This window comes from Chaetura pelagica, unplaced genomic scaffold (genome assembly GCF_000747805.2).
Source record: "Chaetura pelagica isolate M959 unplaced genomic scaffold, ChaPel_1.0 scaffold139, whole genome shotgun sequence".
Lineage (NCBI taxonomy): Eukaryota > Metazoa > Chordata > Aves > Apodiformes > Apodidae > Chaetura > Chaetura pelagica.
This window is the reverse complement of record NW_009970717.1, coordinates 454,517-481,633: the sequence shown is the minus strand read 5'-3', so window position 1 is coordinate 481,633 and position 27,117 is coordinate 454,517. Positions and strand designations below refer to the sequence as shown.

The 27,117-nt window shown below is 36.7% G+C and overlaps 1 protein-coding gene across 1 annotated transcript; it reads left to right on the top strand.

Moving 5' to 3' along the window:
* Positions 1-150: 150 nt before the first annotated feature.
* Positions 151-23,094, top strand: CEP89 (centrosomal protein 89kDa). Its single transcript, XM_010006221.1, has 19 exons — positions 151-291; positions 1,427-1,533; positions 2,773-2,928; positions 3,528-3,726; positions 4,307-4,412; positions 5,899-5,927; positions 6,740-6,794; positions 7,376-7,594; positions 7,981-8,123; positions 8,483-8,533; positions 9,632-9,715; positions 10,353-10,460; positions 11,528-11,639; positions 11,907-12,087; positions 12,967-13,134; positions 13,451-13,592; positions 14,743-14,832; positions 20,046-20,215; positions 22,884-23,094. Exons 1-19 carry the CDS (start codon positions 151-153, stop codon positions 23,092-23,094), a joined length of 2,472 nt encoding a protein of 823 aa, XP_010004523.1.
* The last annotated feature ends 4,023 nt before the right edge of the window (positions 23,095-27,117 follow it).

Below are 27,117 nucleotides of genomic sequence, written 5' to 3'. Positions count from 1 at the left end.
CTGCGCTTGGCGCCTGTGAGCGCTGAGTGAAGTGGAAAACAGGGCGAAAACAAACCCTAGACACAGAAACACTGGTGTCCGGAGGGCGAGCGCTGGGAGGCCGGTGTTGCCCTGTCCCTCCATAAAGGCCGGGATTTGGCGGGGCGGGGGATGTTCCCGGCGCCCTTTGGCTCCCGGGAGGCCGCAGGGGAAGCGCAGCTCGCTCGCCGCCGTGTTGTCCTCCTGCGGGAGGGCAGCAAGCATCCTGTTCCCTCAGCTGTGTTCCCTGGCAATTACAGCGTGGCAGCTACAGTCAGCAGCCTTCAGGGAACAGGGATAAAACCGAGTAAAAAGACAGTCTTTCTGAGGCACCATTTAGTTATTTGATGTGGCTTCCTGTAAAGGCAGAAATATTTACAGCTTACCTGTTCATTATCCTGTGGAAGACAATTAGGGAATAATTGGGAAAAAAAAAAAAGTTTCAATCTCTGCAGCAGAGACTGCTTAGCTTGTTCTCCATAAAAACAAGTAACATCTGACTGAAGATGCTGGACTTTATTATGACACAGGACTTTCTGATGCCTAGAGAGAGGACAACGGGCATAAATTCAAACACAGACAATTCAACTTAATTAAAAAAAAACAACACAACAACACAGGGAGGATGGGCTAACAATGGAACAGGTTGGCCATGGAGGTTGTGGAGTCTCCATCCTTGGAGATACTCAGACCCCAAGTGGACAGGGTCCCAGGCAACACTCTCCAGCTGGCCCTGCTCTGAGCCGGGACTTGCACTAGACAGTTTCCAGAGCTCCCTCCCAGCATCAACCACTATGTGTTTCCATTCCAAGTACTCCTTCTGCAGCTCTGGTTCCAGGTTTTCTGAGCTGGTGTTTAATGTTGCCCTTTAAAAAAAATGTTTGGTTTGCTGATAAAAATGCATTAGGATTTTTTATTTTTTTTTTTTAATTCAGGCTGAACATTTGTCTGCCAGACTTGTTTAGTGATAGGTTTTTCTGCTGCTGCTATAACTTCTGACTGACAAACCCTTTCTACAAGGGATTAATATTACTCTGAAACAGAGTTCAAATATTTTGAAAAAAAGTTAACTTCTAGTACTTTTTCATGTATATATACACAAGAAAAAAAACGTAATAAGTTAAAATTCTGTTTTTGCAGATGCTATAGTGGGTGGAGAGCCTGTATTGATGGGTCTTAAGTAAATTACATTTCTAACCTTCATTAGCAGCTGTTTATACATGTTTAAAAGTTACACTTGGAACCATTTCAAGTTGTCTGTTTACATTATTTGCATGTAATTGTTCTTCCCTTTCACATAATTTTGCATTGTCAGTTTTTGTGCATGTTCAATTCTGTATTGTTTTTGGTTTTTTTTCATTGTGATACTTAAAGTCATTGTCAACTAATTTTATTTTAAATCATTTAGAAACACATAGCTCATGGCCTGGTCCCTGCTGCTACCATAGCTCCTAAACCTGCAGTTCCCCGCACCCCTCCCCCTCGTAGTCCAAACCCTTCTCCAGAAAGGCCCAGGTAGGTTTTGAGTATTTTTCTTTTGTTTCATCAACAACAGTCGCATGATTAGAAGAATTGCATGTCCTTGCTGCAGCATTTACATGAACTTTTTCATAAACAGAATATATTTTTATTGGGAACAGTCCCTTTCTTTGAACTTTAAAGATTCCTATTTTTCTCCCACCCCTAAGCATGTTAAATAATTAGGACAATGACCATTATGAATATGTAACTTATAAATCTGAATCAATTAAAGACAAATGGACTATTTAGAGTTAGGACCATTTTTAATTTGGCTGCTAGAGTAGAATGTAGGACTGTAGCAGGACTAGTACCATGAGACAGGACATTTTTAACTCATTAGAAAAACATAAACATTACTAACATGCCATTTTATTGCATATTAAAAAAAAGTAGGAACTTAAAAATTGGCATGTAAAACTATGTTGGCTTAGATTTGAATTAGCTACATAGGCAAGGTATATAAAGAGGAAACAAATTTTTCTTTTAATTTGTAACTTCTAACAGTTTTTCTTCTGTTTTCTCTGTTTATTTCAGTTCTGGTTCTTTTCCTTGGTCTTTCTAGTGTCTGTAACATTCCTACTTAATCCCACCTCATTCCTTTTTCCTTTTTGGCCTCCAACTTGTCACGTCTGTTACAGCCCTCCTTATTTATCTTCTTTACTCTTTATTCCTACTCTTTTTGTCCGTCTTTATCTTACCCTTCTCTACACTCTGCAGCATCGCACAAACAGGCACTTGTATCCGCTTCCCTTGCCCGAGCCTGCAGTGTGCCAGCATTCATTTACAGCTTCAGAGGCATCAGGAAAAGGTTCAGGATAGGGAATCATGGAAACTTGAGGACAAAATAGCAGAACAGGGAACACTTTCAACACAGCACCAAGGAACATTGTTATGGTTAAAGGGAATGCAAGTACTGTAAATTATCTATGTCAGTTTTGGAAATGTAACTCGTATTCCATGATTTTCATGCATATGATTTGGGATAACCAATAGGTAATGTACTTTACTCTTAGATATCTGCATTATGATAGCTTGCCCAGTTTTGTGCTTTACTTTGGGAGATAATAGTTTATAACCAGTCCCTTAGCACTTCAGTGGTGTTCATGTGTGTTAACTGTGAACTTTCTGCTTTGCTTAAATAGAGAAGACATTTTGCAATGGAAAAAAATACAAAATGTTGACCACGGAGAAGACATCAGTGTTATTTCATGCCATTACTCTGTTTTCTTCCAGGTCTGCCCTAGCAGCAGCCATCCTGGCAACAGCACTAACTGGGCGCACTGTTGCTATTCCTCAGCCTCGGCAGCGATCGCTTTCTGAAAGTGATGCCACCTGTGTGGAACAAGAATGCCTTGAACCATATGCAACAGTCACAGAGCTCAGAATGGGGTAGTGTGCACTTTCTGGCTTGATAGATTAGAAGTAAAATTTGTCAATAATATTATTTCACCAAAGAATTACAGCAAACTAATTCAACTTCTGGTGTTAAAGCCACTTACTTTCTTGTTACTACATCATGAATTGGGTCTGAAGTGTCCTTATTCCTTTTCTTATAAAGTTATGCCATCCATTCCGTCTTTACAGAGGTGATTTGGATTGCACAGCAGTCACAAGTAAAAGCATGTTATTATTTCTGCCAAATGACAATCAATTATTCAAATATTTAATTATTGAAGAATCATCCCCATTACATGTCAGATGTTTCCTTTGTGCTAAATAATTATTTCAGACTTTTGGAAGAATTAGCAATGTTCCATCTCTAATCTGGCATTTTCTTTAAGATAGAGAAGAAAATGTAGTTCCGGTGTTAACTGTCTATTTTAAAGCAGACTTTTAGGCTAGATTTCTTGTTGGCAGCTGACAGAAGCATAGATGTCCATCTGTGTTAGCTGTTTCAACTTGGGTATATGTTCTACTTTACTAGTGTTTTCATCTTTTGGAAGAGTAACCAACACTGAAATAGCCTTTACACTGCTTTCTACTTGCAGGCCCAACTGCAAACTTGATGGTAGTCACAGATCTGTGCAATCCCTGGAAACAACAGGCAATTATTGTGATGATGAGGACATGGAAACTTACTTCTCAGATGCTGATAAAGAGGCGGAGTCCAGCTGTCACAGTAATGAGAGATGGGGAGAAGGCTTTAGCACCAATGCTACTTATGCTGTTCCCTGCAAAAAGATAAAGGTAGGATTTCAAATCCATTAATTCCTTTACAGTGTTTTAATATATTAATGCAGAAAGAAATCAGAAAACACACCTGTGTTAAGAGATAGTTGTCTGTAAGAGGAGGGGGGAAAAAAAGGGAGTGAGAGGTGTATGTGGGACACTGGTAGGTGATCAACAGGGGAAAAGCAATGAAGACCATGTTTAAAATTATTCATTAATCCCTTAGTACTGTGATACAGCAGGTAAATGGCTGATCTTTTATTAAGAGCAAGTTTAGATATGACACAGAGCAAACAAGATAATTTCACACTCTTGTGACTGAGTAAGGCGACAGGGAATTTTGGCCTTGTGACCTAAATGACTCATTTTCCTGCTTCCAGTTGATCATTGTAAGGCTTAGATTTTATTTACTTAGAACCCTAAAACAAAAAGTGTCTTATTTATTATCTTAAAATATTGGATGACAATTTCAATATTGGAGGACAATTCCAAATGTGACTGGGACATTGGTACAGTAAAGTTTTCATACAGGTATCAAGACATGGGATTTTTTAACAGTGTTACCATCATTTAGATAAGATTGTCTGTTTTTACACAGGAAGAGTGTCCACCACCTCCTAGTACTAATGCTGACAAGAAAGAGGTGTCTTCTCATGAAACTGAGTTTCAGGTGCTGGTGGATGAGTCAAACGTGCAAATAGGAGGTAAATAAACTTACTTTAGTCAAAATGCTGTACCTTTAATACTGTGGGGAAAACCAATTATTTCAGAAAATACTACATGAGAACAACATACTCCTTTTAAAAAACAAAACAAAACAGTGAAAGAAGTGCTACTTAAATACTTAGCTATTTCTAGTAGTTACAGAGAAGTAGAAATCCACATAATGAGGGAACATTTGTCTATATTCACTTAATAGCTGAAACTGCTAAACATCCACTGTCAGCGAGTGTGAAAATATGGCAGAATCAATCCGGTTTACACTCTGGGAACTATTTGAGTGTTGCTGCACTCTAAAACTGGGAAAAAAAAAATAGAAACTATCAATGTTAAAAAAAAGCTACAGAGAGAGAAGAAAACACTTTAAATCAGTCATTTTTCCTGGATAAAAAAATGTCATGCCTGAAAATCAGTAGTAGGGACTTGTAAATAATGAAATGGCATGATACTGGTATTGTTCATCCTTTCTACAGAAGTTGTATCATTCTTGCTGTCTTTTAAGGTGTGGACTTTAAAATTGTACATCAGGTCACACAAGAAGGTTCCAATAGAGTAGACAGGTGAACATGACCATCAGTCTCAGGTTATTACCCTAAGCTCTGAACTATTAAGCTTCACAAATAATGTCTTTGCAAAAAGCAATTTAATTAGATCAGGGACATTTGTTTCAGAACTGGACCTGTCTTACAACAACAGAATATCATGGAGAAAAAATATGACAAGAGCAAGACCACTCTATCTGCATAGGAGTTTTACTGTGTAAATATCAGTAAAACAGGAAGTGAGAATTTATTCCAGAGCTGCAAAATGCAGTTTTTCCAGAGGATGGCAGCACTCCAGTAGCTATTGGAGAAGGACAGAGCACAACTGAGTCTCTTTTAAAATATCTTTTTTTTTCCCCAAGTTTTATTCATGTTGGATCCCAGTGTTTTTTCAATATTATTTCAATGTAGTTATTTTAAAAGCTTTAAGGAGAACAATATCCAGAAAGAAGAGGGTTGCTTTGATAAAACCATTTTGGAAATGGATACATTGAACTGAAAATAACAGGATATAGAAACTGTTTCTAATCCCTATTTTTACATAAAACTGCTGCAGATTTTAGAAACTTTCATATTTTACTTGTCTTGTTCAGAGATGCAATAGGAGTCAAGCCCAGTAAAATAAATGAAAATATTTCATTTGTTCTTTATTCAAATTCTAAAGACCTACTGGAAAAAAACAGCACATTTCTTCCATAGCTGCATCTGTACAGTTTGAGGTAAAAGAAGGTCTCATGTCAATATCCTGTTACTCCATGATCTAAGTTAGTGATCTAACTTAGTGACCTAAGTTGTGGTTCTGGGAAGACTTTGTTCATTTATTTGCAGTGTATTTGTGTACTTATATATCCATACGAACTGTTTTAATTTATGGACTCACTCATACTTTTGTTTTTAATTAACGGAAATATCTGTTGTTCTTTAGCAGAAAACCAGCATCCTGGCTTGAATTTAAAGGTAAGACTTAGATGAAGTTTAATTTGTGATGCATTTTGAAACAAAAGGTTTTACAAAGAGCTGGTTTACAGTTACTTAAAACTAATTTATTGCCAGTTTGGAACCTTTTTCTTTTGGAGTACAAGAATGGCTAATAATTCCTTTTGAAAAATACCACTATAGAGGTATAATAGGGGGCATAATAGCTGGGGGTTATTATTTTAATATTTTTTTTAATATATCTTCTGTGATATATCTTCTCATGTGAAAGAAAAAGTGAGAGTGGGAGACACCACGTTATAGCAAGAGGTAACTCTTACTGATAATTTTCAAATTCTGAGCCTGGCTTCATCAGATTTTTATCTAGTTTTCCAGGTGGGCCTAGCTGACTGCTTTCATAAGCTTGAAAAAGAAGACCCAAAAATGTAATTTCTCAGATCAGCTTGCTAGAATATTATTTACAAGAATGGTCAGTTCCTCCATTGTTAACATAACTATTTTTTCTTTGAGTTCTTGACCACATAAATTTTCTTTTGAAGTTGTTTTTGAGCTTTGACTCATTCTGGCATTGGTGTCTTGGTATATTAAATTACATGGTATCCAAATCCTTACTTCACTGCTGTTCCATAAAAACGTTTTCACCAGCAAAGGGAAAACAAAGTTCAAGATGGGTAAATTGTATATTGTCAGTAGTGAATCCATCCTTACATTTTGCTGATATGAAAGAAACTGCTTCAAAAGTTCTCAAGTTTTCCAACAGGGATGCTGTTCAGAGTACTTCAGAAAGGATAACTGCAAGAGCAAATTGTCTTACTTTTTAATTATTCTGCTAGGAAGAAAAACCATTAGCTGAAAACCTGATCCGTGAAAAGCCTCCACCATCTCCAGGTACTTCTGATTTTTCTGTGACTTTACTACACACCTTCACTTTAATAATATGCATGTGTATGTAAAAGTACATGTTCCTGCTTGTATTCTCTAAGGCTAATTTGGGGGCTGGGAGTATTTCTAAAATTTTACTTTTGTAAGGACTGTTAAGTAACTTCTACTCAGTAGCAGATTATTGAAGCCTGTTCAGGGGGAAGGAGGATAAAGCTTTCATTACACAGATGACTAAAATACACACTAAAATACACTTTGCTTACTGCAGTGGATATTTGTCTCACCTCTCTAGGCACCGATGCTAGGGAGAGGGAGATGTGCTGACACTTTCTTTGCCCATTACTGAAGGAGTGTTTTCAGTTTCTGAGGGAAAAGATGGGAACCTGCTGCCACTCTACTCCCTGTCTTTCCAAATCCACTTTTTTAATTCTGTCTGGCCTTACCTTCTGAGAGCTATGAGCTGATTTATTGCTTATAAACTATGACTCATACTTAATGCTAATATTATAAAAAAATTATTATAATTTGCTGAAAACTCTTACTCCAGTCTGAATTCCATCTAAATACATAGTCCTGTGGCATTACAGATGTGTCTGTTCGGGCCAGGCAAGCACAAGAAAACTTGACTAAAGAAAAGCTCAGAGAACTTAAACAAGAAAACTGGTCTCTGAGCAAGGCATACCAGGCTATGGCCCAACAGTTTGAAGGGACAAAACAGCAAATGGAACAACAGCAAATCAAGCTGAAGAGACTAGAAAAAGAAAACAGAAGACTTAAAGAAGCTGCAGAGAAGTCACACAGAGAAGGTGGGAAGAACATTATTTCAATATAAGCTGTTCTGTAGTTACCTTGTTTGATTTTTCTAATTTCTTAAAACCTATTCCTGCAGTAGTAGGTTTCCAGTCCTTGATCTGAGCAAGCATCTCTGCAGAAGTAGTTTCTGAACAGCATTTTCTACATTTCTAGAAATTTTGTCAAGGAATACTTAAAATGAAAAAAATTACTTGGTTGTTTGAAATGTAATGTCTTTTTATAGTAATTTTACATGAGATTATTCCATTACATTATTTTGAGAGAGATTCTCTTATGGTTGTAAATTATTGATTATTTTTTTTTCCTTACAATTAACAAATTATTGTGAGCATTTATTGAATTTTGATTGAACATTATTGTTGGATATTTGTTTTAATAGAGGAGGCTACAGAATTACTTTCTCTCAGACAACAAGCACAAGAACTGGTAGATGAAAATGATGCTTTGAAAATGACAGTCCATCGTTTAAATGTAGAATTAAGTCGCTATCAAACTAAATTCAGGCCATTGTTCCAAGAAGAGGTGAGAATTTTAGTTATAAAGGCAGTTTGTACTGAAATGTTCTATTGTCCTTTCATCCATCTTGAATTTTTAAGACTGTTTTCTACAGATTTGCCACAAAGTCTACAGATGGCACAGGCTTTTTCTGAAATTTAAAATTACATTTATGAAGTCTAACTTTAAGAAGTTAGACTGTCTTCTATATTAGTAAGATACTGAACTCCAGTTTTGTTGACTTTTTTTGAGTGTGTTACATCTGCAACATGTAATTAGAAACATCAGCTTGGTTGGGGCAACAATTGTAACTACAGTGGATACTGGTTGGTGCTTCAAAAAGCGGGAAATAATTTCAATACCTTTTTAAAAAAAATCTATTTTAGCATCTGAAACTGAAAAGTTTACCCATGAAAGGACCACCACCACCATGGCTGGTAAGTAAAATAAGATTTCCACTTACCTGTTAATTCCTTTCAAAGTAAACCGGTAGAATTTCTTTACTAAAACCAAAACATTTAGGATGTTATTTAGTTACTCTGATGAGCTACATACTAGAAGAATGTTATAAACATTTGTTGCATAAAACAATGTAGGGCAGAACTTGGCAATGAATGTGAGCAGCTCCAGTTAAATTCTCAGTAAGCTGCAGACTGCACACAGTCACCAGCTTGGAGTTACTGATTGCAAATTAAGTAGAAGTACTGTTACCCTGAGAACCATAAATGCCACCTTCATTTAGTATTGTCTAGCAAATAGTTTGCTTAAAGGTCTGTTGCTTATTTTTTAAATTTTCTTAATTGTTAATCTTCTGTTGTGATTATTTTTAAGATGATACTATAAAGAAACAGCATATTTTACGATTCTGATGGTAGGAATGGTCATGGATTCACTAGTAGCCTATAGCAAGTAGAAGGCAAATAGTCTCTGAAATGGTATGCATCTGTAATATGTGAAACAAATTCTCCTCAATATGCTAATCAGATCTTAAATTTTCCTTCCTTATTGTTATTTAGAACAGAAGTAGGAAAGCCCCCTTTCTGTTCTTTCTAGCTATCATATCCAGGAATCACATACGTATGTGTTTAGTTTTAAAGATGCACGTTTGAGAGTGTAAAAATTCTTTTCCCCACTTAGTAATGAATCTGGGCTAAGTTTGATTATTATCAACTGTATTCGCTGTGGTGTTTCAGTTTGGTTTTGTATTCATTTGCATCCACATTCAGCCATGTTACATATACTGATAAGTAATTGCAGCTTTTTAGTGAACTGTGCAAGTACAGCATCCAGCCTTGTCCTTTCCAAAGTTTGCTCCTGAAGCAGCTCATGTAAGTGCTTCTGCAGCATCATTTTGCACAGGGTGGTCTGTGTGCCTGCTCTTTTGTCTGCAAAGCATATACCAAAAACCTTAAATAACTTTTAAAACTAGCAATATATAGCAAGAGAAATAGTAAAAAAAAATGATGATAATATTATGGTTTGCAATTGAGTTACATGGTTTGGGGGTTTTGTTTTGTGTTTGTTTTTTTTTCAAGTTGGATATGAAGTATTTGTCACCTCTTCTGTTGGCATATGAAGACAGAATAAGAGAAAAGGAAGATTTAAACCTTGAGCATGCGGCAAGTAGCCATTTAAAGAAAATACACTTCTACACTAAAGCAAGAGATAAATCTACAGAAATTTTTAAAAAGGATTTATCCAATCTGTATTTTGCCTAAAATTGAGTGGCTTTGTTTTACTTTTGCGTGCATGGTTGTTGTGCTAGCTTATCCTACTTGGCTTGTGTGTTTTTGTCAGGCTGCTCTGATGTAGAAGCTGACACTACACTGAGATGTACAAGAACTGTGCTCTCTGAACAGAGTAAACCATAAACACAGGCAATGGTAAGAAGAATTCACTATGGTCATTGAGACCATATGTGATCTTCTGGTTACAGGCCTGTTTTACTTTATTTCTAGTTATTTACAGAATGGGCATAAAAGAATGGGTACTCTTTTTTATAGGTATGTGCTTAATTCAAACAAAAATGTGTCACAACTCAAATATCTATATTAATTTTAATCAAATATTACCAGATTGATGAAGCAATTCAGAAGTTGAAGTATGCACATCTGAATTAAAGTGAGTAGTGAAATAATAATGCTGTTAACATAAAAATTAGAAGGCACCCAGGCATGTATATATATAAATAAGCTCTTGTTGATGGAAAAATTGAAACAAAATACCTTTAAAGGATTTTATGTGTTTGTCTTCCAGGAGGATATGAAGAATTTTAAAGTACGAGTTGAAGAGTTAGTGAAGGAGAATGAAGACCTGCATGAGCAATTAAAGAAAAATAACTTTATTACTGCTACAGAATGGCAAGTTATATTAATGAATAGCTATTAAATTAATTTATGTTAAGATTACAGATCTTAAGGAAAAAAATGTTCCCCTCAAGCAAAGTTAAATTTTGCTAAAGAGTTAATAGTTTTGAAAGTAACATCTTGTTCAAACAATATTGATCTGCAACGCTGGAAATAATTTTGGAGCAAAGAGAAAATATGCAGTTTTGCACCTGAAGCCCATGTAATTCTGCCTCAGACCTTGCAGATTACACACTTTCACACTTCTTCTAATAGTTGGAATGTGCCAGTGATGTCAGAATATCCTTTGATGGCAGGGGAAATTGTCACTATCTAGATATATGATACATTTTTATCTAGGTCAAAGCACTTTTTTATATATTTGGGTTAGTTACTGTCATCAGAAAACCTTGGTAGTGAGTCTTATTTTGCTAAATGCTTGAATTTAAATTCATGTGATATCATCTGACATTTGTATTTCTACTTGCATTCTGGCTAACACTTCTTAAATTTATAAGCTATTTTTAGAATAACAAATAGTTTCTTAAGCTTTTGTTAACATTAGAATGTTGGTATTGGTTTTCTTGAAAGCAGAATTAATACCAGTTATAAAGCAGAGAGTTAAGTTCTCTGCTCAGGGCAGTTCAGTTTAAACACCCATCTTCTTCTCAGGCCCATAAAGTACACTGCCATTATTTTTCCAGAGATAAAAGCCAAATAGATGGAAATCCTGGGCAGCTGGCTCTAGGTGCCCGTGCTTGAGAAGGGGAACTGGACCAGATGACCTCTAGAGGTCCCTGTCAGCCTCGACCATTCTCTGATGCTAGGATTTGAAATCACACATACATATTTTTCCTTCTTTCTGTGGGGAATTTTTGCTTTAGTTAGTAAAAGATTTTAAATATTATAAGCTTACCTTGGGTTCTGACATTGCTTTCAATGATGGTTTTCAGTTTGTTTGTTAAAGAGGTTCAAATACTATTTCATAAGTTTACACTGTTGGAAATCAGTTCATTTTTTTCCCTTTGGAAACAAGTTAATATTTAAATTATATTTTATTTCTAAGCTAGTTGTCATTGCAGGCAGCAGCTGCAAACTCAGGCCAAGCTGGTTTTGGAAGAAAATGGATTGTTGATGGAGCAGCTTGAAATTCAACAAGCTAAAGCAAAAGATAGTCACAGACAACATGTTCAAGAAGGTAAAGTGCTTGAGTTGCTAGCCCTGAAAAGCCCTTATAGGTCTGAAAAGAAGTAGTCTTGAAGTTTTGGTACTTTCCCAAGACAAACTGCTTGAGACAGGGAAAAAACCATCCAGACTGTTAAAATACAAAACAAACTGCCAAATCCACTGTTACATAATGCTATGAACAAACAGGAATGAACATACTACTGGTTTAGTTGGAGTTTCACTAGGTGATTTAATTAGTTTTGCTGTACCCAGGTTTTGTTGTTTTTCCCTCCCAAAGCTTCAAAATTGACTAAACAGATAATAATCTTAGAAGATAAGAAACGAAGTCAGGAAGAAGAGATAGCAGAGTACCAGAGGCAGCTGGAAGCTTTGCGTTCTACTTGTGAAGAGCTGAAAGCCAAAGTGGATAACAGAATAGCAGCAGAGGAGCACTTTGCTTTGGTGAATGATTTAAAAAGGTAAGAGTTCACACGTGTTGCACACAATTCTGCAAAGCATTCACATTAACAGATACCTCTGTAGGTAGGAGGAAAGTGGAAACTTAGGCTGGTAATCTCTGAAGGTAACTACCAAAGTACAAAGAAAAGTAAAGAAATATTTCAAAAATACTGTCTCACTTTTGATAGACAATTAAAATTACAGAAGGAATTTGGAATTCCAGCTCTAGAGACATCAGAAGAAGTTTTTTACCATAGAGTACATACTGTTACATGTACCTTTTTTAAACAGTGGAAGAGAAAACATGAAAAATACAATTTTAATCAAATCTCATTACTTCTTTCAACACTACATAAAATGTTCTCATTCTTTTGTTCCTATCTTTGGGAAAATGTCTGAAGGATTCTGACATTTTAAACTAAAAATACTATGTTTCTCTAGCTTTTAAACAATGCAGCACAAACGTGCTGTCATGCAGCACACTCTGTAGTGTTTTTGACAAGACATTGTGTAAATTTGCTTTTAAGAACAGGAGAGCACAGGTTACTGTTTTCTTGATACAGTGCTTTCCTGAGAAATACCGATATCTTCCATTTTGCCACTGCTGGTAATTTCTTTGAAGAAAAATCAGGAAGGGAATACATTTGGACCATACAGGCTATTTTTATAATTTGAATTTGATTTCAAGTGCAGTCAGGATGAATTAATTTGAATAATTTTGTTTCCATTATGACTCACTTATGATTTGTCATGAGATTGTAATACCTCTCTGATGTCACCACTGAAAATAAGCAATTCTCAACATATCTTCTCATACCTGCAACATGGGTGTCTTATTGTAAGTTAGATTTTTAGTGAGGTAGGTCTGTATGTGATGCTTGAGCTGTTGGTTTTTGCAGCCATTTACAACAGGAGCAGGAGAAGCAGCGCTGTGAGGTGGAAGAGCTAATGGGGAAGATCACAGCACTGCAAGCTCAAAACAAGAAACTGTGTTTAGAGAAAAATAACTTCATGGCTGACAAAAAGATCCTGGAAACTGAGATGAAAAAGACACAGAAGATAAACAGGTCATAGCACATTCTAATTTCCTCATGTTGAAATACATTTCTAAAAACAACAGCACAAATATCTGCTAAAATGCTGCCTGACACCCCACAATGTGTGACTTCTACCTATTACAGAAAAAACACATTTCCTGAACACATCTTGGTCACATATGGAGGCCTGGTTGTAAAGTAACTTTGCTAAGTTCTGTGATTTTATATGCAGTATATTAGATTGTTTGAGACTACTACAACTTGATTTGAACATGCAGTGTAAGTGCTTTTAATGCCATTGTTAATTCCCAGTCTGAAGGTTTTCCTTTTCCTGTTAATTTTATAGGAAATTAAAGAAGAAAATAGGTCTTTTGGAACTGCAGTTGGAAGAAGCAACTGAAAAAGAAATGATAACCCATCACTATCTAACAAACCTTATTGGCTTGGTGGAGAAGATAGCTCAGGAACGTGATCATCTGACTATTTTTGTAATTACCTTTAAATAATTAATATAGATTGATAGTTCACCCAATTATCATCCTACTAGCATGATTTATTGTTAATTTGCATTATCAAAAAAGAAAGCTATAATTACAGTGTAAAGATTTAGCTATTTAAATAGATCTTTGCAAATAGAACAGGAGCAGCAAAAGGTTATTTTCCAGAAGAGTGGTTATAACAACTTCCCTAATTTCTGGAGATAGCATAATTAAGCCTTAACTCACATCAGCATTACAGTCTGTAGTGGTATATATCAAGTGTAAAATAATTTTTAATCTAGTTTTTAGATATTTGCTTCAGTTATTGAAGCTACACGTATTTAAAAATAGTGTGCAATCATACATTTTTACTACGTGTTTCTTAAGCTAAAAGTAAACTATTATCCTTGAAGTGACATGTGTGGACATTCTACTGTGAAAGCACATGCACATTGTTGCTCATTTTTGGAAGTTATAAGCAGTTACACTTTTTGCAAGGCTGGTTGACAGCTTTGGAACAACTTAAGTTTTAGTAGTTCAAGGTGGTCAGACATTGCTAACTCTAAAACCTGGCTGTTTCTCTCTGGAATGCTTTCAGTGGAGTTAACAGTTGAGAGCTCTTTAGTTTTAAAATTATTTCATTGCTTACAGTTTATGGAGTGTTTGTTTTGATTACTTAGTATGTTTTAGGGAGGATGTAGTGCTTATAAATGATGGAAAGAGTCATAAGACACAAGCGTTTCCTACATCACAACTCAGATTCCTTGCCTGAACCTGTGCCAATTTCAAGGGCTCTATTAAGAACAGACTACTAGATCGGACCCAGAAGGATGAGTCTCATGCATTCCCAAAGGGATCCCTACATATACATACATTCCTCTGTAGAAAAATATGCAGGATTGGTTGGGTTTACAGATTCAGTAGCTATGGATCAGAATTAAAATGTTTCAAGGTATTACTTTGTTAGTGAGATAGTATTCACAGTCAATTGACAAATTATTAATTAACCATTATCAGAATAATTTTCAGGATTCTTTCTCCATCTTGTTTCTTCAGACCACTGGAGCTCAAAACAGAACAGCTTTGTCTTCCTCACTGTATGTATTTTGTCTGCCCTGTCTAAAGTAATGATCACATTATCTGTACTCTATGTTTACAGAACAAATGTTTAGAAAATGAGAATCATGGTGCTCTCAACAAAATAGTAGAAGACAGTCTACGCTTAGGAAGACTGGAAGAAAAGGTTCAGGTAAGCAGTATTTCTAAGCTAAATATTATGTAAAACATTTTTTTTAAATTAGAAAAGTCAGTAGTTAATCTACGTCAGTGTTTTCATGAAAGATTTATGGAATATTTTATTGAGAGTTTTTAAAGAGCAAAACAGGTTATCACTCTAGTTTTCAGAAATGTATTTTTCCATTATATTGGTACCTTGCATATCTGCCAGATCCTTGCATTTACATCATTACTTGGAGAATTAGGACTAGTGTAAAAATAAGTTAAAATGTATTTCATTTTTGCTCTGTAGTGTAGCCCAATTATTCTCTCTCATTTTTTGAGGCTGTACTAATGCTTTGACTTGAAGTCCATTACAAATAGATTTAGAAGAATGAAAAACATCTTAATCCTACAGTTACCTTTAAGTACTTCCATAAGGCCATGGGACAGGAGCTTTAGAAACACAGAGAATGCTCAGACATGGAGCCTAATTAGAGAATACATCATAGGTTATCTTTACAATTGCTCAAAAAAATACAAAGCATGGTGTCTAACTGCACTATAAGTGCCTATAGTCTGAAATGCATTTGAAACGTGTATTTTAACATCTTTGAGTTGACCATAAAAGCAATTAGTTCAGCACCAAAAAAGGAAGGAAAGGACATCTGATTATTTGTTTTATATATATATATATATATAAAGTAATACAGATCACAACTATAAAAAGCTTTTATCCATTTTTCACCCTCTTTTATGTCTATCTGAATTTAGAAAACATTTTCGCTACCAAGACATTGGCTTGTATTCTCCTGAAATGCAGCTCTTCTGCAACTGAATAGTTCTGGTACTGCTATAAGGAACAGAGAAGAGACTTAGATAAAACTAAAAATATTGACACTTCGTACATGCTGTGAATTTTAAGTGCAAAGCCAAATAAGAAAACCCCTTCTTAACGCATCAGGTCTTAATGGAAATTAGAAAGAAAAGCCTATAAATAAAGTTCTTAAATATTGCTGTTTCTATTTAGCAGAAGACTACTCTACTTGCAAAACTTTTTTATAGCAAAGCAGAGGGTTTAACAGCCACAAAACACCTTAAAGTATCATCTACTCTTGGTTATCATATTAATTGAACTTTGGTAAAAGGTAGTATCTTTTATTTATTTGCTGGAAACCCCTTAATTTCCTACACACCTCCTGGCAGGTAATCCACTTTTCCAAAAAGAATGAATAAAGATTCATTTGTTCCCTTCAGTGATTTATGAAAAGTTATGGGGATTCTTTTTCCTTGCATATAAATTTTTTTATAAGTTTACATATATTGTCTTCATTTTAGTTTGGTTCTTTTTAGTCACAAGACTCAAAATCCTAGTAACATAATGCAGTGCTGCAGACAGGATAAGCCATATTGCACACACTGCTTTTTCAGGTACTGCTGATAAAAAATTTGGTCAACATGGAAAGGCAAAAGGATTCTTAACTTGGAATGTGTTTGCCCCCACAGTTCATGCACAATCCCAACAACTATGAAACTTGAACAGTAGTTTTAACTTTAAGATGATCGATTTCCTACTTAGTTGAATGAGATAGATTGGAGGTCTCTAGTCTGATGGTAGCAGCTGGAGAAGTACTACTATCAGCTGCTTCAGGAAATCACAGATTGGGCAACTGCACTGTGTGTCCAGTTACAGGATACATCTCGTAGGAGGCATTTAGATGTAATCTGTCTCCAGTGATAATCACATTTAAAATTCACTCATTTCAAGGGTGACAGAACGATTATTCATGTGTCATGTTATTTCTTATCTTAGGGGTGTTTTGCATTGGCTTTTAGCCATCTTGAGCTATTTCAGTGAGATACAAGATAAGAAATACAAATTATATCTTGTGAATGAGAGCATATAGTCCTCAGCCTATGATGAAAGAAAAACTTCTAGCCTACAGGTTTGAGTTTTGAGAATCCATGCATGACACAGATAGGAGGAACAAAACTCACAGACACACACCACCTACAGTGTCATCTTCTGAATCACTAGTAGATGCCGAGAGGGAGGGAACTAAAGTAAAGAAATCCGAGCAGCCATACCAGTATTCTGGGCATGCTGGCATAGCTCTGAAAAGAGGTCTTGGTCCAGCTGACTCCGAGAACTTAGAGGTACTGACTCAGTGCCATGGTCAGCAAAATAACTGGAGAGAGTACTTTGAATGGGAGTCCTTGGGGAGTCTCTCTGTATTTCTATAATTGTAATTACTAAACAGTTGGATGATCCATGCAAAGAACTTCAGTAAGCCGTTTTTTTTTCCTGTTAAAACTGCTTCTTAACAGTCAGAATTCCATGCTGAGTCATCTTGTAATATGAGCTTAGACAATGTTTGTAGCATTGGGGAATTCTTTCCTCATGCAGCCCTAATGGCTGCAAAAGGGACAGCTAAGGCAGGGAGATCCATCTCCCACATCAAGTATTTTAGCTGAACATCTAGCACAAATTTTGGGAAGACAATCAAGACTTTGTGCTTACGACTGAACAGTAAATCTCTGATAACAGATCTTGCACTCCAGTTTCTCATCAGGCACCCTTCCCTCTCCTTCAGTGCAAGTGTAATTAATCCTTACCTTAGACACACCTGTCCAAAAGAAGCCAAATTATAACCAATTGTTTCATGGATTGTGAATCTCTTGTTTGATTATTATTTTGTCAATGGTAAGGTTTTAGTAAAAATAGGTAAAAACAACCTTTGTACTGGAGATACTTAACATCTCCCACTGTAAACTCCCCTCATTTTGATGCAAATTTACAAAACAGGCTGACTTTCATTTTTTCCCTACCATCTTGCTATTTATTGCGTGTAGAGCACAAAATTGCTATTTGGCAAAGAAAAGAAGTATTAAAGGTTTATTCTTGACACTTCCTGAACAGTGTCGTTCTTGCAGTTCTGTTTATTTAATACTAGATAAGTTTTTGTCAAAGCAGTTCCTGTACAAACACAACTATCTCATACCTTTGGACATACAGTGTTAAAGTTTCTCTGGCATGAACAGCTTTTCCCTTTAATTAGTTTATTTTCTAACTGTTTCTCTTTCCTCTGTGTGCCAGTATCAATCTGCAAATAAGGAAGTTTATTTACTGTGGCCCTGAAGACAATTGTCTGTAATCTTCATGTATTTTAAAAGTTCTTAGTTGAGAGACAATTGGCAATGTTCCTTAACACCCAGTAAAAAGTTAATCACGGTTCCCATTACTGTGAGAGTAAGGCTGTTCTGTCAAGATCGGAATTATAGCACTTTTAATAGCAATGGTCAGACAGCTTTCTTCAGATTGTACTTTGATTATTCTCTTTTGTACTATCTACTGGTAGAGGATGGGACAAAACCAATACATGATTGATAGGCAATAGCCCTGTTGCCTCAGCAGGGATCTCGGGACCACATAACTCATGGATCATGGCCAGGAGCCTGTGTTTGTAGAAATAATGTTTTGTTGGTTTTCTATCCAGAATTGTTCAATTTCCAGTTTCTAATTCACTACACACAGTGTAGAGGAATTATGGTGCTCAGGAGTATACCCTCCTGGCACTTTACTTTAGAAGAGTCTCAGTTATGTCCTCTTCAGTGCCCACTGCTGAATTATTACTACTTCCAGCTGTGAGTGACCAGTCTGCTCACTGCTGTCTACTTCACTTCAGAGAAAATTAATAGAAGTTTTCTTGAACAATTCCAAGGTAGCCTGTTGTGAAAGATCTGGAAGTGCCAGTAGCTGCACATCACTATGCCCAGAACCACCCCAACACGGACTGGCTCCCACAGCCAAGTATGGAGCAGTCTCAGCACCCTTCACCCATCCTGCTTAAGTTCTGCTGAGATAGCTTGTGCATTTTAAACAGACTTAATTATAAACAATCTAAGCAAGATCAGAACTGTGTATCCCTTCATATCTAACTTCATGCCCTGATCATTAGGTCAGAACATGGTGCACTTTTGCCCTTTGTGTACCATTGACTCTGCAACCATTCTGCATATGTGACAGCTTCAGCTGGCTGTGGGATATACAGGAGCCACAGGCTTGAACACTCACAGGCAGAGAGCAGCTTAAAACACAGACCTCCTTCCACTAGCTGGATGATCAGTGATCACTAGAAAAAAGTACTGATTTTACCAGTTCCATTGGCTGGTTTCTTTATCAGCCTTTTATGTTAGAGAAGAAGTTCCCTCTAGTTCTTTGAAACGACTATGGGCACCTGCCATAAAGAGAACATTTCAGGTTCCGGGTCCAGAGCTTGAGGAGGCATTATGGAAAGGGGTGGAAAGTTCAGCTGTTCTCCTGTGCTCTGCACTTTTCTAGGCCAGCTCTGACCAAGCCTCTGCCAGAAGGAACCTCTAACAGCATTACAAGCATCTAACTCTGCATCTTCAAGACTTCTTTGGGAATCTATAAAGTTGAGCAATATGAATGATTAACTCCCAGGTTTCTAATTCTTTTTGTAGAACTGACAGGGAAAAGCTAGGGAACAAAACCTGAAAACTTATGGAATTGAGCCTTAAATACTGAATTACTAAAATTCCAGGTATTTATTACTATTTGTCACTATCCCATTACTTTGAGAAAAAGAAGCTAAAGTGACACATTGTACAAGAGCTAAAAAGGAAACAGTTTATGGAAAGGATTATGTAGCTTACAGCACATACCTAAAAATGCCTTTTTTTTTCTCCTTCCTCCAAAAGGAACTCTCAGACTTTCTGCTGTGGTTCAGATGGAGAGAAAACATTAGTGGTTAACACTTTAGATAAAACTTTATATTAACACGACATAAATAGTAGTATCTTCAAAGCTTCATTAAATAGTTTACAGGTTTATTAAAGGTGCTTCCATCCCCAAAGCCTCTATCAAACATTGCATTCTGCAGATACTGAAGAAGTTGAAGTGTTCTATTTATAATCAAAAGGAAAAAAATATTGGATAGAACCTGTTGTCAAGAGCAGCAGGATGTAGAAATGTGTTACAATACACAAGCTGTATTTTTCAATTCCTCACATGCTTATGTAATTTAATGGGGAAGTTATTTCAGAAGGCAAAATCACTTTGCACAAAGATTATTTCTTATTTTTGAGATTAGACCAATGTATTTGGTTATGTTACCAATTAGCCACAAATCACTTCTGCCTGACTGAAGAGAAAAAACTTATGTGAAGCAGCAAGATACTGTTCTTCCATAATCATATTTTTCCTATTACCTTTAAATCTTCCAGGTGTATAGAAAGAAGGCAGCTGGGAAGCTTGGAGATATCAGTCTCAAAATGATTGAGCAGGAGAAAGAATTTGCTGGGAAGACTGCTCAGTACCAGCAAGAAATGAAGCACCTCCAATGTCTGCTGCAAGACAGACAGGAAGCCCTTGATGAAGTGCTGCAGCAGAAAAGGTCAGTCAGTCCAGGGCAGAAGCAATCCAGTGAGATCTGATGGGGAACAGGGTGGGGGAGGCAACTGCACACAGCCCCAAGCCTCACGTGGCATATTCTGGGTAGCCTTTCTCACTCACGTTTTAGCTATACTGAAATGGTCCTCTTAGTTCCATCCTTCCCAGCTCCAAAACATACCTTTTGAAGGAGGAATTTATTCTGGATGACTACGCTTGTTCTTAAGACTTCTTAAGAAGAATGTCAGTCTGAACCTAGTCTTCAGTGACTGGGGGTGGTGTCTATAAATCAAGATCCAGGTTAATTACTGAACAGCATCTTCTGCTGAAGGCTCAACATTTTCTCCTGCACACCCCTCAACAGTTTTCAGCATAGTAGGAAATTAAAGGAATGTAATAAGTATGCATGTGATGGATTTCCTTTTCAATCTACTTTTCTGCTGTTAAGTGACATAGATTGGCTACATGCATAGTAAAAAGAAGATAATTTAACTGATTTACAGAAAATTGTGTCTGACTGTTTGGATAACTGATTTAGGAAGACTAAAGCAAATTAAGCTATTTTTAAGGCACTGACCACAGTCTAACCAAAAGCACTGCAAGTAGGTGAAGACAGAAAACTTTTAAATATATTTGGTTTTGCTCTTGCATTAGGTTTTATAATAGTGGAGTCAGGAAATCACACCAAGTCTAACTTAGCTATTGCCATGAAATTCTTTATCATAAAATTTTACTGTATCTATTGTTGGTGATGAGCTTTCTTGTCAAACAAGGAAAAGATACCACCTCAGGTCTGGAAACAGCACAGTTCTTTTAGCAAGACACTGCATCAGAGATAAACAGCCCCACTTTGTTAACCTGAACAGGACTAAAGCAAACCTGAGGGATCCCAGGTCAGAACCCTCTTGCCATGGCACATGGCCCAGGACCAGCATGTCCACAGGCAGCGTTACTGCAGGTCACAGCAGTCCAGAAGTAACATTTGCTTAGGTATTTGCACAGCAGTGATACTCATTTGCTTCCTCATTGTTGTTTATTCTCTCATGCTGCTTTTTGACAAGTCCACATCCAGATGAACATGGGTTTCCTAAGATGTTACAAAAGGTGACTTTCCTTTAGAATTTTCTTCCCTCCTGCACCATCTTTCACCCATGACAAAAACCAGGGGTTGCACCACTTACCCACTGCATCTAAGGGAACAGAATGTTTCCACTTGGTTCCAAAATAAGTGTATAGATGTAATCATTTAAAGATATGCAAATTTAACCTTTCTAGAAGCTGCTCTGCAGAGCCTTCTAAATAATTACAGCCTTTGCTGGAGAATATTGGAAACTCACAGGAACCTTTTGCCTAAATCAACTGATGAGAAAGCAGTATTATTTTCTGTTCTTCAGGCAGCTCATAATCATAATGACATCTGTATTGTTTACAGAGCAATCTTACTAGATAAGTCTTCTGCAGGGGAGCATTACATCGAGATATTTATAGCTGCTGTACTTTGGATGTGAACTGTAGATCTGAAAGCCTTAGTGAATCTGCCTTACTTTGCCCTCAGAAGAAGGCCAACAGTAGAAAAGCTTTGCAGCCATGCACAGGGAAAAGAGAAGAGCCTTATCTGTAAGGTTACATAGAAAATTGTAACCATGATAAAAACTGTTGATGTTTGTGATATGGACTATTAGAAATTAATTCTTGAGCCAGCAGCCCAAGTAAGATTTTCATAGATTAAGTTTGAATGAATTTATTTCAGCAAGGGCAGAAAGCTCTGTCTTCTGTAAAGAAGAATATGCTTTCGGACCTCCTGTTTTTCATCTTCAAACATCAGTACAGCATTGGTATTTTGCTTATTCTCAACAAAATATAAAACCTTGTATTTTGCTAGATTAGGTTGAGTGTAATTCTTATTTTTACTCATTTAAGTAACAGAAGCCTAAATTTCTAAGAAATCAACTTAATGCTTTTTTTTTTTTTGCCTAAAGACATCTGGAAACAGGATGTTTATTGTGGAGTATGTATCTAGTTTTAAATGCCAAATGACAAAAAGACTTGTTTGAAGAGGTGAACCAGCTGTTGTGGGCACAATGAAATAGCAAGTGATGATCTTTATTAGGCTAAAGTCACAGCAGTCATAGTCAAGGAGAGTAATGCTTTGCAGAGCTTGAGGGAGTTCCTGGTGAGATCCAGAAAAATGCAAGGAAGGGTAGTAAGGGCCACTGCCTGGGGAAGTAGTAGCAAGGAAATGTTAGTGTTGAGAAAAAAGCAGAGACTATCAGCAGCTATGGCAACCAAGCTGCTATGGTATTCAGTTCCTAAGACAGCAGGCAGGTTGTGATTAGCAGGAATAAAGACAGCCTGTCCCCAGGCCATTCTGCTGAATGTATAATTAAGATTTTGATTGCGTCAGAACTTTAAAAGCATGCAGACAAGAAACCCGAAGCCAGTCATGGTACCTGGATCTCAATCCAACTTGTTACACGGGTCCAGATATTTCCTGATCATATCCTCTCTAACACTTCATTTAGTGGGCTTTTTAAAAAACAAAATAGGAACCAATTCCAGTCAGGTTATTTCAAGCATTTAAATACATGGAATTTCCAATTTACTTATACTGTAATTATGGACTGCTGAAAAGTGTTGTTAAAATCAGTTTTTTCTCTTCTGTTTCTTTCTAGGAAAGTGGAAGGGGAACTTGAAATCATTTGGGAATCCACATCCAAAGAAAACAGGAGAATGAGAGAACTCCTATATAAAACCATGGGGAAGAACACTATGTGGAATACTGTCACAGTTCCTGAGGCACACTTGGATGAAATCTCTCATAAGGACCTAGTTTATGAACATGATTTTAGCTACTGTGATGTGAAATCGTCGTCTCCTACTTAAAATGAAATTCAACAAGAATCTCAGTGACAAGAATAGAGATACATTATACACTTCATTCAATAAAAAGATCTCAGTGCCTGAATTTTACTTTTTGAACAACACAAGATGTTATAGAACATTTACTCTCTTCAAAATTTCTTTATATTTTAGTGACAAAGTGACAACAGCATATTCTCTAGCTGTACTGTCACTAGAATAATAGAATCATAGAATGTCTTGGGTTGGAAGGGACCTCTAAAGTTCATCTAGTCCAACCCCCCTACAATAAGCAGGGACATCTCACACTAGAGCAGATTTCTCAGAGCCCCATCAAGCCTGACCTTGCATGTCTTTAGTAATGGGGTCCCCAACACCTCTCTAGGCAGCCTGTTCCACTGATGCACCACCCTCATATTAAAGAACTTTTTCCTAATGTCCAATGTGTATTTGTCTTAGCTTTCATAATTGTTAATTTTTTACAATACTGCACATCAGTGTTGGAATAGTATGTATTGGTATGAAGTGACTTCATTTTAGATTTCTATATAACTTGTTGGATCAGCTTTTTGCTTATGCTTCATTTCCATAACCTAAACGGTACCAGAAAACTGAAACAATGGAAATAAACTGTCAGTTTGGTAGTTGTGTAATACTAGAAATAATGAAGACTCTCATTGGCTTTGATCAAAGTTAACAAAAAGGATAGAAAACCAAGTTAGATACCAAAAAAAGTAATACTGTTCATGTCTAGAAAGTTTGCTACTTCCCTGAGGTGTTTCCCTTCAGGCCAAGGCTCAGCAGATCAGGGTTAGAGGAAAGGGTGGGTACAGCACCTCCTGTCACACCCATAGCCAGCTTCTGCAATAAGGTGGGAAGTCAAAGACTTCTAGTACTTGAAGAATCTTAGTGCTCTCAGATATGAGAGACAAAACACCGAGGTATCTTAAGTCGTAAATATATACAAGTCCTATAATCAGGGAAATTTTAGTGTGTACTTGAACTGCTTTTCCTTTGCTGGGAACAAATTGAGTACAAGCACCTTACCAGGTCATCAAGGTAACTTGATCATGCCACAAGAAGAATGACTAACAAAACTAGCACTGCTCTCTTAGGGGCTCCTCCCAGAGACTTAACAGGAAGAACATCTTCAAATGTTTTAATTCTGGCCTTTTCAACTACATTATTTTAGGACTCAATGACTCACACTAACCACCAAAACACCAGAAACTATTTTAAACCCCATTCTTAAATAATTGAATATGTGATGTTGTCACTTGCATATCATAAACCAGTGTTAAACTTTAAATGAACTAACATTTAATCAGATCCCTAGGTTATCTATACTTTGTTTCCACATCATTTCTGAGAAAACTCAGAAAACAGATGTTCCATGGATTGAAAGTCCTTTTGTGGCTCGGGACCCCTTCTTTGGCATACCAAAACCTTATGAAAATATACTTGAAATACCTATGTCCGTATCACCCGTTTAGCTCTCTTGCACAGTAAAATCCTGGAATTGTTTCAGATTAACAAATGCAAACACATTTACAAGAGTGTCAAGCATTGTACAAACAGAATTAATGATTAGACAAAGTGCTTCTCTCTGGCTGCTTCAGACAGGAAAATTATTTTCTTTTTTCTGCTTCAGGAACAACTGAAGTAATTGGTTTTGCCTTTAGTCTCTGTCAGATGAAAGATAAACCTTAGGCTCCAGATAATTACATTTTGCATTAAACCATTTGTTCTTAGTATGTTTCTATGTACAAAAAATACACAGAATAATGTTTGTTGCATTACACATACAACTTTTTTTTTTAATATTAAAATTAAAACAATTTAAACACAAGTAAAAAAACCTGCACTCAAATTACTAATTAAGTTGATAATTTTAAGACTTAAGATAGCCTCTCAGGCAATACCACTACTTAAAATAATAAAAAATCCAACATCTCAAAAACTAGAAAATAAAAACAAAGAGCTTAAAGATCACCATCACTTCTGTGCTTAAGCTGCAATTAAAACCTTAAAAAATTTTTCTGAGGACTGGAAAAAGCCCAAATAAGCCACTAACCAACCCAGTTAGAGGCATTTTGTATATTTTGGCATGTACTGACTCCAGTGTCAGAGTATTAAAAACTTAATGCTAGGTGCTGCAAATAAGCAAAATTTAATGGCATTATATGATAAAAAAGCCACTGAAGGAATTACTACAGGGAGTTAATAAGTAGATTTTATCTTAAAAAAAATATTTAAAATTACATGCCTTTTTAATTCATAACATACACCCTCACCTCCCTGAAACACACACAGTACTGAAGTCAGCTGCTTGCATTGCTAGCCAAGGAGGGTGCTGAACTCTTGCTGCCAGCACCAAGCATGGCTAAGCAGCACTGAGCACTTCTACAGCACAGCACTACAGATCAAATAACAGACAGTTACACGTGATGAGAAAACGGATGTTATCAAAGTGAAAAGTTACCTAGCAAAAAAAGAATTTTGCTCCCACTGGATACTCCAGCTCCCCAGAGGCAGCAAGAAATGCAGTGCTCTCTCCCAGCCCTTTGTTCCTGACCCACCCCATCACCCCCAGGACTGCAGCCTTGCTAAGGCCTCTGGTTTCAGAAGCAGGAGGAATACAGCTCTTTTTCAGACTTCATCTGTAAAATGAAGCTTTATTTGTAAGAACTTGCCCTCACAACATCTGTGACCCTAATGAATGGAGATTATGCCAATGGTGATAAATCAGTGCTCTTTACGACCACTGTATTCCAGTACACTGACCTTCTCCTTGTCACAGGATACCATCTCAGTGGAATACACTGCTATAAAAAATAGGAGCATCAAAAAGCCGTTGTCCAGTTTAATTATTTCCACTCCTCCTACAACATACAAAATACACGAATCACAGGAAAGCTAAGAATACAGCAACATTTACTGTAGGTTCATCTTTGGAGGGAGCTCCTGGGAAACACAAAGTTACAGATTTCTGCTCTAACCAGTGTCTGAAAATTAAAGCAGAAACAAAACTTGTAATCATTCTTCAATTTTCTGTTAACACCAAGGATGGAAATAAATTACTTCAAGTAACCTTTGAACTCAGCCACACTAAAATGGGATGAAGTTCATGGAGGGAAATAGCCATGGGAAAAAGTAACAAAGGTGCAATCTGAACTATAGAACAGCTGCCTTAAGGAATTCAAATTCCTGCAGCTGACAGAGGCTGCAGAGAGCTGGTGTCAATGCATATGCTCCTAGAATTTGTTACCTAAACTCCAAAGTACTACCATGTACTTGGAGGACATCACATGGATATTATAAACCTTTGAAGCCTGTACCTCCTGCAGCAACCAAATAGACAAGTATATTTTTCTCTCTCCAGCTGGCATGATTTGCACAGAAATCACTTTGCACTTACCAAAGCACATACTGCAAAATCCTGCTCAATGTTCACAAGCATGAATTCAAACTTGTGTTTTCTACACACAATAACTAAGGAACCATGAAAGCTTTTAATGATTCAAACTACTGTGTCTTACGCATCTGGAACATTTGTTCTGATTTCTCTCCCATGCTTGATGTAGTTTTCAGCACACTCTGGAAATTCTAGATTTGCTGAAAAATGCCCTTATAAGAGGATTTCCTGGGCCACTACTAGTAGATACTTGTTTAATTTTTTCATTAAAGGTCTATAACAAAAGAATCCTTTTAACTTATTTGGACAATCCATCCTAGCCTTTCACCAGCCCCCTCTATTACAGCACCCTCCCTATTTTGTACTGTTCACAAATGTGTACATGCACAATATTTTCCAAGAGCCGCAAAATAAACACAACCACAAAACAGAACAAACCCAGGACCCAGTCCTGCAGAACAAACCTTTTCCCAGCCTGACAGTGAGCCATGGCTTCTTCCTAAATCCTAAGTATTTCCATTAGTTCTTAATCTACTCTCTTACTGTTTTTAAAAAACATTCTTTGAGACCCTGTCGGTGCAGTTGACTGGTGAGAATATATTCACCATTATCCTTTCACTTATCACCAAAAT

Bases quoted from the DNA above. Each gene is read 5' to 3' on its own strand.
- CEP89 (XM_010006221.1), top strand. From the start codon at position 151: ATGTTCCCGGCGCCCTTTGGCTCCCGGGAGGCCGCAGGGGAAGCGCAG. The intron at 11,640-11,906 runs GTAAAGTGCTTG...TCCCTCCCAAAG, and splicing joins CAGACAACATGTTCAAGAAG to CTTCAAAATTGACTAAACAG. The intron at 20,216-22,883 runs GTCAGTCAGTCC...GTTTCTTTCTAG, and splicing joins GAAGTGCTGCAGCAGAAAAG to GAAAGTGGAAGGGGAACTTG.